Source organism: Cygnus olor, chromosome Z, assembly GCF_009769625.2.
Source record: "Cygnus olor isolate bCygOlo1 chromosome Z, bCygOlo1.pri.v2, whole genome shotgun sequence".
NCBI lineage: Eukaryota > Metazoa > Chordata > Aves > Anseriformes > Anatidae > Cygnus > Cygnus olor.
This window is the reverse complement of record NC_049198.1, coordinates 40,300,379-40,313,374: the sequence shown is the minus strand read 5'-3', so window position 1 is coordinate 40,313,374 and position 12,996 is coordinate 40,300,379. Positions and strand designations below refer to the sequence as shown.

Below are 12,996 nucleotides of genomic sequence, written 5' to 3'. Positions count from 1 at the left end.
GTGCAAAAGATATTGGTGCTTCTAGCAATAGAAGCTATAAAGGATATACAAAGTACGGGATTCATTACTCAGGCCACCAAGGTCTTGCAGTGAATTTGTGATTGGAATGCATGATGTTGAAAACTCAATTTTAATAAGTACTGTTACATGAAAAAGAATATTTCCTGTTCATATTCATTGGGAAAATACCACACTGACTCATGATTTTACATACTCTAGCACTATATATGGAAATTATGTGGAAAGAAGTATTTGCATAATTTCATAGATGTTAATGGTCGGTTTACATTCACATACAATTTAATTTTTACACTGAATTGTCACCATTTCTGTTTGTTTTTATTAACTATGTTTGTTTCTCTTTAAAATAACTAGGTGAAAATACATATATAAATGTGAGAGAACTGAAGTACACTGTCCCCTGATTTCTTTCACTGATGGCAGACCCTCCTTTATTTGTGGTGTTGAATGGTAATGGAATCTGTAATGGCAGTGTGCGGTGTGTGGTGGAACTGCAGCAAAAGTATCCAATTATTATTTACTCTGCTATGGAATTATTCAGGCAGAACAATATAGAAATATTTTGACTTCCACTGTTGTTGTAGTGGTGATCAATTTGTATTTACAGTTACATAAAATTGATTATATGCAATAAATACTTGTTTCCAGCTGGAGCACTGTGCTTGCACTGAAATACAAAAATAATTTTTGAAAAACCCAAATCTCCCGTACTTACTGCATACCTGCCTTTTGATAAGGCATTGCTTAGAATTAACTTAAGAAATGATACACAGCGAATGATCATTTTTCACTTTATGTATTAAACTATGGTATAAGATTGTGAAAAGTATTGTAGCATGCTCTGATTTTGGACTAGTCTTCCATTATAGAATTGTAGACAATCTGATAGGTATCTGTACTTCTTCTAGTGACATATTTTGGATGGAAAAAAACCAACCAAACAAACAAACAAAAAATCAACCTTGAGTTGATACATTCTTCCACAGAATCATAGAATGGTTTTGGTTGGAAGGGACCTATGGAGGTCATCTGTGGCAAATGAATAATGGAAGGAAATGTGAATAAAACTTCACAATGAAAGACTAAAAGATTTTTAGTTTAAGTGGCAGTAGTGGAGGAATGATGTTCCACTCACTGACTGTATCTTGAGGTAACACTTCACCAAAGATTTTGCTGAAACATTTCTGAGAAGAATCTATGCAGTTAACAAATCTCAAATCACAAAAATACAAATACAATAGCCTGGATGCATAACTGGCATTTATTTCTCGATGGAGCCAGTTGATAAACAGTAGAAGAGTCTTCATGTGTGCCACATGCTAATACTAAACCATCTCTCTTTACTGAGCTGTTTTAGTAGTGTTTATCAGCTCATATGCTACCCATCTTACAATGTTGTGTCATATGACTATATCGACTGTTATTTTTTCAGCACTGTAATGTATGGCCCTGTTCCACCAGACCTGTGTAACTGTGTAAATGTGGGAACCATTGGCTGATGGTAGCTGGTCCAGCAGCTTACTGCTACAGAAAGTGGTCTGACCACCAAATGACCTAACAGCCATTTCCCGTTGCACTGGATCAAAGTTTCATCTGAAGCTTTGGGAAACCAACGCCAAAAGCCTCCAAGAGCAAAGAAACATGGAGGGGTGAGGAGTGAAGGGAACTGTTTCACGCTACAAGGAGCTACACCAGCCAGCGAGGGCCAGAGCTGGCAGCGGGAAGGACGAGGGTGCGACGGTGCAGAGCAGGGCAGGGAACTGCAAGGCGGTGGACGGCAGAAGCCTCCCTCCTCTTCTTCTTCTGCCCCACCTGCCCGCAGAGCGAGCACCTGGGCTGCCTGCCCACGGCGGCCATGTCACCCCCGCAGCCTGCAGCGGCCAGGGGCCGCCTCGCAGTGGGCCTCTGTCCCTGTCCCCGCGGTTGCCATGGCACCTCCCCTCCTCCTCAGCCTCTGCCGGCAGGCAGCCGCGGCGGGGGCGGCGTAGTGCAGCCCCTCGCTCAGCGGAGCGCCCCTCGGCACGGGCATCGGCGGGGGGACGCCCGGTGTCACTTCACAGGGAGCGCCCCTCGGCCCCGCAGGCGGTTTGTGGGAGGCCGTGAGGCGCCGACATCGTGCAACGGGGGCTGGGGCCGCCATCGGCGGGGACCTCGATTGGAAGGACGGGAGGGAAGGGCCGGGCGGCCGCTTCCGCCTCGAAGCGAGCGGCGGCAGGAAGCGGGCGGGCGGCAGCGCCCGGCCCGGCCCGGCCCGGAGCCTGGGCGGCTTGGCGGCAGGGGGCGCCTCCCGCCGGCACGGGGAGCGCCTCAAGAGGAGTCAGATCGTGGGCAAGTCCTGCGCTTCGGCAGAAATAAGGCGTCAGGAAGGAGCTCTCGGTATCCAAAGTAAAAGGAAATAAGCCCCGTAAAACAGCTCGCATAAATTAAATCAGCCCATACCGGGTTTTTTTAACCCTACTCCGGTCACTTTGCCTGAGCCTTACGACCCTGACAGACACCTATTAATTTGAAATAAATAAACGCTGGGAAACACTCAGGTGATTTGTCAAAACGACACATACCGGAACAAACCGATTATTTCAGCCTATGGAAATTGCAAATACTGGATGTTACTCATTTAACTGTAGAGAACCAGGTGATACATTTTGTTTGCTCTTCTAAAAGAACAAACAAACAAAAAAAGCGGTGATCAGGAGGGCATACTGGAGGGGTCATTTGCTATACTCAGATACACTGATGGCCTCTAAATTAACTCTAAGTGCTCAAAAACAAGAGTGAGATGTACTTGTGCATGGCACTGCGAAAACGTCTTCTTAATGCACAATGACAAAAAGCACTTGCAAGATACTCTGTTGCTTAAGATGGGATGCTGACTAACTACGAAAATCCATGATCTGCTGGCTTACTGTCATGGGAGCACCAAGTTCAGACACTGTTTGGAATCTCTCAGAACATCTCAGAAAATGTATCTCAAGCAGAAGCAACAGTGAAGAGTGACAGTGAATATCCTTAAGCATCTGGAAGGAAGCAATTCAAAACTGGGATAGATGAGTGCAAAGAATGATAGATGATAAAATGGAGTGGTGGTTTCCCAATCTCTGCTGGCTTCTGAGCAAGAAAACTGAAGATGCAGCGTGTTTAATATCATACTCTGCTCCCCCCGTCAGGCTCACTTCTAACTTTTAATTTCCTGTGGAAGCAAGCAGCATTAAAACGTCTCATAGGCAACGGGTTGCTATGAGCCGCGCACTGGAGACTGCTTGGACAGAGGAATATGAAATTATTAATGTTACAGGGGAGGTTTATCAGGAAGTCTCTGTGCAGGATTAGGTGATAGTATGGATAGTATCTATGGATAATAATTATCTGTATGGGTAATAATGGTATCTGTCATTTACTGATAATTCCCATTAGGATAAAATATTTATAAAGGATGTTTCATGTTTCAAAACAGAAGCCAACCATTATGGAGATGAGGACTGGAAAGAAATTTCCTCATAGGTTTATTATCATGTAATTGTCCATAATGGGGGTTCTTCTGACTCCCACAAAGTCACAAAGCAAATGGGTAAAACTGTGTGTAATGGCTATCTGCTGATGACAGATTCAGAACTAGATGGTTCGGCCATTATAAATCCAAAGATATTCATTCAGCGGAGATTTTAAATCTAATGATGTCAACGGGAGCAGTACATACAGATTACATTTATGGCCCCTGGGGTGTCTTGTCAAAAACGCAAAATTAAATGTTAGTTTTGTGTTTGAGGTACACACGGTGTTCATGCCTTCTACACTGAGCTTATAAGAGAGTTGGTTAAGAAAGTTGTGCTGGACTTCATCTACTGGGGAATGTTGCAATAATGTCTGAGGTATGTGGTTTTTATTAAGGACCACTGTGCCCTTCATCTGGGGAACGGCAAAGGAGGTTGATCTGCTTACCCACAGGTCGTGAATTCATTGACCTGCTCTTATCCTTCCTTTAGACCTGATGGCAGATCATGCTTGCTGCGGACTCGGAACTCTGTGTACCAGCGTTCTCGGCACAAAGCTGCTGCACATACACTGAGTATCTCTTGTGACCTGTACTGCATGCATCTTCATCTTTTTTTAGAAATAAATTGTGGTATATTCCAAATTAATTTCACAAATAATTTCTTTTTTCCCCATTTGGTTGCCTATTCACATTTTTCCATAAGTCCCATCTATAATTCAATCTTTAGATATCTTTATTGAATTTAATGCATTAACCTAGGACCATGAGCTAAGGCAGATAGACAAATATATAGATAGACATACCTACATACACATGTATTTTAAAATAGAGATGATGCTTTTACTGAAATATTTCCGATTAATGATCGGAATAACAGAATTTTGCCTACGATTCATGAAGTGATTTACAGGGATAAAGAAACGTAATTATAAAAAATACTCCAAGTTGTACTGACCGTTTTTATATATTACATGTAAAAATACGGTACGGATCTACGTGGATGACATTCATTTTCTAAAGTAATGAAAAAATGTGTGGTGCTCTCCAAGTTAATTGACCGCATTACCGGACCGATTATTACGCTCTCCTTTTTAATTCCCTGCCAGCCTTACGCCGTGTCCTCGGACCGTCTGCCTGGATAAAAAGTTTTTAAGGGAGAGCTTAAGGAAGCCGGGCTCAGAGCAGGTGACAGCAGGTGCTGCCAAGGGCACTCCGCCGCCCTCCCGGTGCCGGCATCCCCTGCCTCCTCCTCGGGGCTCCTCCGAGCTCCCCGGGGCTTCACCCCGAGGGAAGCGGGGGACGGGGCGGCGGGCAGCCGCCCCCCGACGGTGGGCAGGAGGCTTCTCCCCTCCCTGCCCGTCTCGAAAACCCGTCCGTGCCCCCCAGCACAGCACACCCCACACCCGTTCCGGCTCCCCTACAGGAGGTGACACGGGGGGGGGGGGTGTCTGTCACCGACCCCAGCGCCGGGAAGCGCCCGCGGGTCCCCGCAGGACACGGGCAGCGGTCTGCCTGCCTGCCCCGCGGCCATTTGGCCCGGCACACCGTGACCCGCCCCGCTCTCTCTCCCCCTTCGCCCCCCCTCCGCCGCCAGCAGCCGCGGGGGCGGGGGGCGGCCGCCCCGTTGTGCCCCGCTCCCTCCCGGCCGCTCGCCCCCGTCGCGGGGGGAGCGCGGGAGCGGCGGTCCGCCATATTCCTGCCTCACCACGCCCGCGGAGCCGAGCCATTGAAAAGCCGGGCGAGCCCAGCCCCTGCCTGCCTCCTCTTCCTCTCCGGCGGCTGCCGTCCACCCGCCCCCTCTCCCGTCCTTACTGTCAGGGCCGTGCCGTGCCGTGCCGGGCGGCGGCAGCTCTCCAGCAGCGGCTCTCCCCGGCAGGAGGCTCCGCTCGCCGGCAGGCTTCCCCCCGCCGGGCTGCGGCTGGCGAGCGAGGGGAGCGGCGGGGACATGCGTGTGCAGCGGCGGGGGGCAGGGCTCGGCGGGCGGTAGCGCTCCGGCGGGCGGGCGGGGTGGTCGCGGGGGAAGGGGGGCGAGGGGCGGCGGCGCCGAGCGGCGGGGCTCGGCCGGGGAGCGCCGCTGCCGCCGCGGTGGATGTGTCCGTGTTGTTTGGTGCGTGATTTCGCGGAGAGGAGGAGCTGGAAGCGGCGGGCGTCGGAGGCAGGCAGCGGGGATCCGTGCCGCCGCCGGCCCTGCCTCTCTCTCTCTCTCCGCGTGTGGCACCGAGGCGGATCCCTGCGCCTGCCCGGCGGGGGCTCCCGGGCACCGAGCGCCCGCGTCCCCCGCGGCTGGTGCGGCGGCGGCGGGGTGCGCGTGCGAGCGAGTGTGTGCGACTGTGAGTGCGTGCGTTTTTAGGGGGGTGGGGGTTGTGTCTGAACCGGCTAGGAAGAATGACTCTGGAGTCCATCATGGCGTGCTGCCTGAGCGAGGAAGCCAAGGAAGCCCGGCGGATCAACGACGAGATCGAGCGGCAGCTGCGCCGGGACAAGCGGGACGCCCGCCGGGAGCTGAAGCTGCTGCTGCTGGGTGAGTGCCGGCTGCCGCCGCCCGGACAGGCCTGGCCTGGCCCGGCTCGGCTCGGCTCGGCGCGGTGCGGGCCGCCGCCGGCACGCACGGCCGGGAGCCGCCGGGGAGCACCGCGGGCATCGCCGCCGCCGCCGCCCCGGGCTCCCCCCGGGCCGGCGCCGCCGGCGCCTTACATGGCGGGGCTGGGGCCGGGGCGGCGGCGGGGCCCCTTCGGCTCGGCTCGGCTCGGCTCGGCTCGGCTCCCCCCCGGCGCTCGGCCTCGGCCTCGCCGGGGAGCCGCCGGCCGTGCACCCGCGTACGGGCATCGCCGGGGAGCCGCAGCCGGGCGCGTAGCGGCGGCGGCTGCGGGTGGGAGCGGTGTGGGAGGGAAGCGGCCTTCCAAAATGGAGAGGGGAAGGAGGGCTGGGGAGCCCGGGGGTGGGTGCCGTGGTGGGCGTAGGAGCGCGGTGGCAGCGGGGATTAACGGGGGGACTGGCGGGGGGAGTCGCTCTGCGGATGGATGGTGACGGGCATTAATGTTTGCATTGTTCTGCGAGCCTCCCAAGGGTTGCTGGCTCGCTCGGCGTTTTTTTTTTTTTTTTTTTTCATATATTGTGATTTTTATTTAATGGTGTAAACTGGGATAAGGGGCTTGTGCTCAGATTGTAGACCGATTTTTAAAAGCGGAAGGAAAAAGAAGCCGTAAAGCCCTACGTGCACACAGGGAGGTGAAGAGTAACCCGAAGTATGCAGGAGGATGACAGGATCTTTAATACCTCTGGAATCCACCCACCGGTCAGGAAATAAAATCTGTGGTATCGCTTCTCCCTCATTAAAACAGAGATCGTTATTTTGGAGCCGCAAGTATGCAGAGGCAATGTTTATCTGACAGAAATTTGTCTCGTGTGAAAATAAACCTTTAGAATTAAAATACGTATATCCAGTGTGCACCACGCTGCTGTGTAGCGCCGGTGGCAACGCAGCTTCTGCCCAGGGCTCGCAGGCCTTGAAATATGTCTGCAGCAGTGTCTGGTGTGTGGATGAGCAGGGATGTGCCGAGAGGACGCGGGATGTGATGATGAGGGTTCCTGTCACGGGTCACGTATGTGGTTTATGCTGGGGCAGTAACCTGCCTTCTCTGTGAGGTAAGGAGGGTTGAAAGGAGAAGTCACAGTTTATTTTGATGCTTCATACGAGTGTGTTATTCCCTGCTTTGTGAGATAGAGCTTCTCCTCTGTGTGTGGAGGAGGGTGCTGGGATCCTTAACGAGTGTGGAATAGAAGTGGTGGAGACAGATGCAGTGCTTGCAGTAATAACATTTGGTCTCATTTTGGCCTAATTTTGCTTGATGGAAGTGCGTGTTGTGACTGTTTCAGGATTCACAGAGGAGATAAAAGAGAAGTTAGATAGTTTCCATTTGTTTAACTTTATGGATGCTGAAGTATAATTACCAAATCATAGACATTTGCTTCAGGAGAGGCAGCTGGCGTTTTTGACTTGTTTACTCAAGTCCGAATTGTTTCTGTATTTTCCTGATATTTCTCGTGGTGAAGGTAGAGGTTTCTCCCGAGCTTCCAAAAATGTGTGAATTCTATCGAATGGGACCAACAGAGACTACCCAGAGAAGGAGTTCAGAGGTGCACTTCTGCAGTCGGTACTGCAGGCAGACCCGATATTGCTTTCCAAGATCCACCCGCTGGTGATGTTGAGTGTTCAGGTTAGGGCTTCCCCACGGCATTGCCAAGGGCCACGTGGAAGGTGGTGGCCTGGCAGGAGGATAGGCGAGGAGACATCCCTTTGGAGGTGCTGGAGAAAGCTCACTAGGTTGCCTTTGTGAAAGCTTTCGACAGGTATTGCTGTAAACCAGGAGCTGCAATGTGCTGATGAAGATGTGAGCAAGAGGCACTAGAAACCAGGAGGGGGTGAATGTTCTGCTTTATACTAAACAGCGCGGCTGTATTTGGGTAATGAAACCAGTACAGAAATTACTACTGCGCGCTCATTTTTGGTGTTTCTTTTTGTCACCCTCTGTTATGTTTGACCGAAAGTCTGTGTGTCTGTGCAGCTGTTTGGATTAACACGTAATGATCTCATCTTGTAAAAAGCAGTACAGTGGTGAACCACTGTTGAAGTCGTGGGATTGGGTAGAGATTTGAGTTTCAATTCATAAACAAATTTTGAGGAAAACTTTTCTTATTAGTGGTTTGTTCTAGGTGTATGACAGGACTTTTTTTAGTCACTCTCTCCGCTTCCCCAGCATCTGCAGTTGCTCGGTTATTAAGGTTATGTTGTTTGTGTGGTTATTTGTATTGTTATGAGATAGACAAAGACATTGTAGAAGCAGAGAAGTATTTATTAAAAACAGTGAGACTGGTAGCACAAAAAATATCGGAAACTGCTTAAAGTCATCTTTTATTTTTTAAAAATTGACTAGATCCCCACTGTCCCATTACATGACTCTTCCCTTCAAAACTTAAAGGACTCGAGGTACTAGCATTGCTTAGCTATGTTGTATGTAAACATAGGCAAACTTTTTTTTTTTCTCCCAAAGTGTCATCTCCTCAGTCCCACTTCATAAAGCGTTGTGGAACTTAAAAACGTAAGTGGGTTAAAGGCTTTTGAAAATGGGACTGAGGTATGTCCTTTGTATCCAAAGGGGAGAACTAGCACAGCCTAAGCTGAGCCTTGTTAATTGACCATGCATGCTCTTCTGCACTTGCAGCAAGTCTGTGCAAAACCTGTTTACTTGAAGGGTTTTAAGGCACACATAAGCAGATCTGCACTAGATTTCTGCTTTTTCTTGTTTGAAAATCAGACGTATACACACGTGTGTGCGTGGAAATAATAATAATAATTAAAAAAAATAGCATTAGTGGATAAGAAGTTCCCCCCCCCCTTTACACTGTGGAAAATAGAGTGCTTCCTTGCAAAGTGAATTAGTTCCCTCCTAACAGTGTGAGTTACCGTTACCGAATGACACACACATGCTGTACTGGGTACGCCCTTTGGTATATTAATAATGATATCTTTTTACTTTTCATAGGATCGGAGTTCAAGTCATGCTAAGTCATTTCTGGAAAAGTTTTACTGCGTGCTAAGATTATTTTTAAGTATTAGTTTAAAAATAAACCTCTGTGATTAAACGTTAAAATACCACTTTTAGGTACTTTGTTGTGCATCATTGCTTAATTTTTGGAACAGATTAAAACAGGAAAAAAGGTTGTGGGTTTTTTTTGTTTTTTACTATTGTAATTCTAACAAGTCAGAACTTAAAATACACACTGAAGGGTGTTACAAAGGCGTCCTAGAAGTTCTGCTAGCACAGCTTGGCTGTAATATTTAGGCACTTTGGAACAAATTCAGTCTTCCACTGAATTTGGTTTTAATCTCATGTATTTTCCAAATTCTTCTGGATTTCATTACTGCTAAACACTTTGTAAAACCCTATGATTGTTCTCCAGAGCTTAAAGTTGTTAATATCCATCCATTGTTTGCTGTTAGCTGTAAAAACACTTATATTATTTTTATAGCTGGAAAGAAATGAGGTGTTTTAATGTTTTATGTTGGTGTAAGCCAAGCAAAATGTACAGCATTTGTCATGCTTGTACATATATGCTTAAAACACATACTTATTCTTAAACAAATACTTAGAGACATGTGCTCTAATTTTTCTGTATAGCATTTTGACTGTCATCCATGGAAATTTTCCATGGTCTCAGAAAGCAGCACTTGGTCCTGAATGATAGCTTGTAGCCATAAACCTTCAGTCCTGGACGTTCTCTGTCAGTGCACTGCATGTACTTACATTACATGCTGTTTTCTCAGTGGGAAATGCCTTGAGTGTGTAAGAAAATAACCTAGCAGTATCATGTGAGTTGGCTTGGTATGTCTATATGTCTGTGAAAACCATGGCCAAAAGAGGTGTTGGAGGGCCTGACAGTGTATTTACTGTTTTCCACCCTATTTGCTGGTAGCATCACGTGCAAAACACGTTTTTTAAGAGGCTTGCGTTCCCTACGTGTGAGATGACAGGTGTGTCAGCAAAGATGGGTGCCTGAGATGCACGTCCATTTATTCTCTATGCATTACCAGAGGAAACAGGTGGAGGATAAGCCATTTGAGTTAGTGTGAATGGCAGCCAGGCTGATGAGGAAAGAAGCTTTTGAACATAGGGTGAATATATCCAGTAAGCGTGCAGGATATGTATGCGTTTGTTTTCCTCTGCCAGCTGAATTAAAGATTCACATGCACAACTCGGTGAGTTAGCAAGGGCTTAGACTTTCTTTAAATCACTTGAAGAGGAAGTGAGTCCTGTAAGCCAACAATGGAGTACACTGGTTTTATATAACTTTTTCATCAGCTAGAGAAACAAGCAAGCTTCCTTATTTTTCCTGTAGCTGAGCTGCTGCCTGTGGTTTCTTGAAATGGGACAGAGCAGGGTGGCAGTTTTTTACAGAAGGCGTTGCAGTAAATCTCTGCTGGTGTATTGCAGCTCAGATGTGTGGTTTGGAATGTGGATGTGTGAAAATGAGAATTCTGTGAAGCTGTACATAAATGAATTTCCTGTTTATACGTATATGACCAAATGTTGGAGGTCTGGCCACACATTGGTGTGTTCCTGTGTTTTTTTTTTTAAACTGTAAGTTTGTTGCAGTTACTAAACAAAAACAAATTTCTGCCAAGTACAAATTTGACTAGCCAGGCAGAGCAAGTCGCGTAACGGAAATGTGAATATTAAATAATAAATAGACATACAGTGTGTGGTTATTGACGTGAACTGTCTATGAGTGTTTCTGGGCTTGCTGACCATAACTGTCAGACAGCAGTTTTAAAGCCAAATTCATATGAAATTCTTGGTGGGTGGGAGGTCTGTGCATACACACCAGTGCAATGTAAGGTGGTATTTTAAAACCCCGTAATGAGCTTTCCGCTCTGTCCGTTTCAGTGCTTTTATCTTCAGAAGAGCAGCATTCAACAGAGAGGTTCCAGTACACCTTGAGTATGTTAAAATATGTTTTCCTGTAGCGAAGCCCTTAACTGTGTTTGCAAAAATGAACTAGTTGTATTCATCTCCTGCATATTTTTGGTAGGCTGTTGTGCGGCTGTTTTGCAGCTGTTTGTCTCAGTTTCTTCAACTGCAAAATTGGAGTGATAGTAAAGACTTACATATTTGCTGTCGATCTGCAACACACTGCACTTGTGGAGTTAATAACCTGAAGTGCTGAATGTTGTTAAGAATAGGTTAGGCAATGAGTTGAGATCAATTTCAGGCATGCACCTGTGACCAAGTCCTTTGTAAGATTTTGGAGTCTTGTTTGCATTCCTGCTTTGTGTTTGTCTTCGCCTCCTTTCAGTGTTACAGTCTGAAATGCCTGCACAAGCAGGCAGTCTCCCTGCATCGCAGAAAGAAGTCAGGTGATAGCACGCGTTTCACTTGTGTGCACGAAACAAGCGAGTGCTGATACTGGGTAGTGTGTTTTGATTGACTGCTTTCTATGCTCTATGTTAAACCAGAAAAGTTGAAATGAACAGATACTTAATGTACATCCTGGCATGTGTTGTAACTAGATTGGTAAGTATCTCTTATTTAGAATATTTTCCTAATACGACCCTGTAGGGGCCATATAATGACACGCAATGTCATTCTGGATGCAAAATACTTTGAATTCCATCATATATAGCTCATTTCATTTGAGGAAAATATAAGTCATCACTTTGGTCTCAATGTGATACAATGATTTCACCTTTGCTGGGAGAAAAAATATATATTTAATTTTATTGTTGCTGTTTTGGCTTTACTTCATTAGAAGCAGTCTACACCCACTGACGTCAATAGGAACCTAGTTTAGGGCCTCAATAATCAAAGAATTCTGATGAATAAAATTAAATTAATATGTCAGAGAGCCAAAGGACCCCAGATTTGTCTCTCACATTAAAAAACAGTATGAAATTAGTGCAGAAGGGAAAAGTATATGCTGAGCAAAAGAATCTCCTGAGAAGAGACATTTGGGCATGTGATGCCATGTTAAATAAACTACTTTTCAGCTACTTCAGATTATTTTTGTTGTTGTATAATGGCAACGCCAATTTCATAAGGGAAAGTATTTCTTTTGAAATAATATGACAATCTGCAAAATTAATCCCAAGAAGGTGTGAAATAACATTATGCAGTAGATGTGATAAATGGTAATTAACTTTATTGCAGTAACAGAGTACTATAAACACTGAGCATTTTTTCTTGCCCTGCTGAATGGCATAACACTCATGACAGATCTGTTCTTACACTCAAATAGTGCCATGTATGAACAGCTGTTAAGAATAAAAATTATGGTAGTCTTGCAGCATTCACTTTTTATTTGCTTTAATTATGATTATAAGGTGTCCGACTGGACCAAGAGCAGCAAAGTGGTGCAAAACTGAGAAAGATCTTGAATGTCCAAAATACCCAGGAAGACATGTATTTGGTGTTCTTAGCATCACAGATGGAAGCATGCATCAGGCTTTAAGTGCTGTTAACTCCAAACAAGGAAACTGGATGCATTAATACCAGAGGGCAAGAATCTAAAAGATACCACAGTTTAAAAAGTTCAGAAGTTACTGGGAGAGTTCCAGGAACAGTCCAAATGTTTTTCAAGCTAAATTAAAGATTAAATCTTCAGTGTTCTGAAAGCACATTGTTCCCCCTATAAGTAACATTGATACAGAGACTGAACTGAAGGGTGATTGTCTAAAGATTTTGGCCTTTGTGGGCTTTCAGAGGACAAACTGCATGGAATAATCAAACTGTTTAATTTGCAGACTGTTTGGTGGTCAGAGCTGGGTCAGTACTGCAGAGTTTTCTCACAGATCTCATGCACAGATGCAGTTGCCAGCAGGGGAGTGCAATTGTTGACTTCTTTCTGCATTTGAGAAGTGTGGCGTGTGGCTATGCCAGAGGCAAAAATGAAACCCATCAAACAAGATTCTGCCTTTATCAATCTGT

General features: G+C 46.5%; 2 protein-coding genes across 2 annotated transcripts in view; one reads left to right on the top strand and one right to left on the bottom strand.

Moving 5' to 3' along the window:
- Nucleotides 1-5,446, bottom strand: part of CEP78 (centrosomal protein 78) — a 57,713-nt gene extending 52,267 nt beyond the window's left edge. The window contains exon 1 of the mRNA XM_040541734.1: nt 5,327-5,446. The gene's annotated coding sequence lies outside the window, so the exon portion shown is untranslated. The remainder of the gene's footprint in view (nt 1-5,326) is intronic.
- Nucleotides 5,447-5,515: 69 nt separating this feature from the next.
- The window catches only part of LOC121062097 (guanine nucleotide-binding protein G(q) subunit alpha), a 132,781-nt gene continuing 125,300 nt past the window's right edge, over nt 5,516-12,996 (top strand). Inside the window, exon 1 of the mRNA XM_040541735.1 lies at nt 5,516-6,035. Within this exon, the coding sequence (XP_040397669.1) occupies nt 5,900-6,035 (136 nt within the window). The 5' untranslated portion in view covers nt 5,516-5,899. The remainder of the gene's footprint in view (nt 6,036-12,996) is intronic.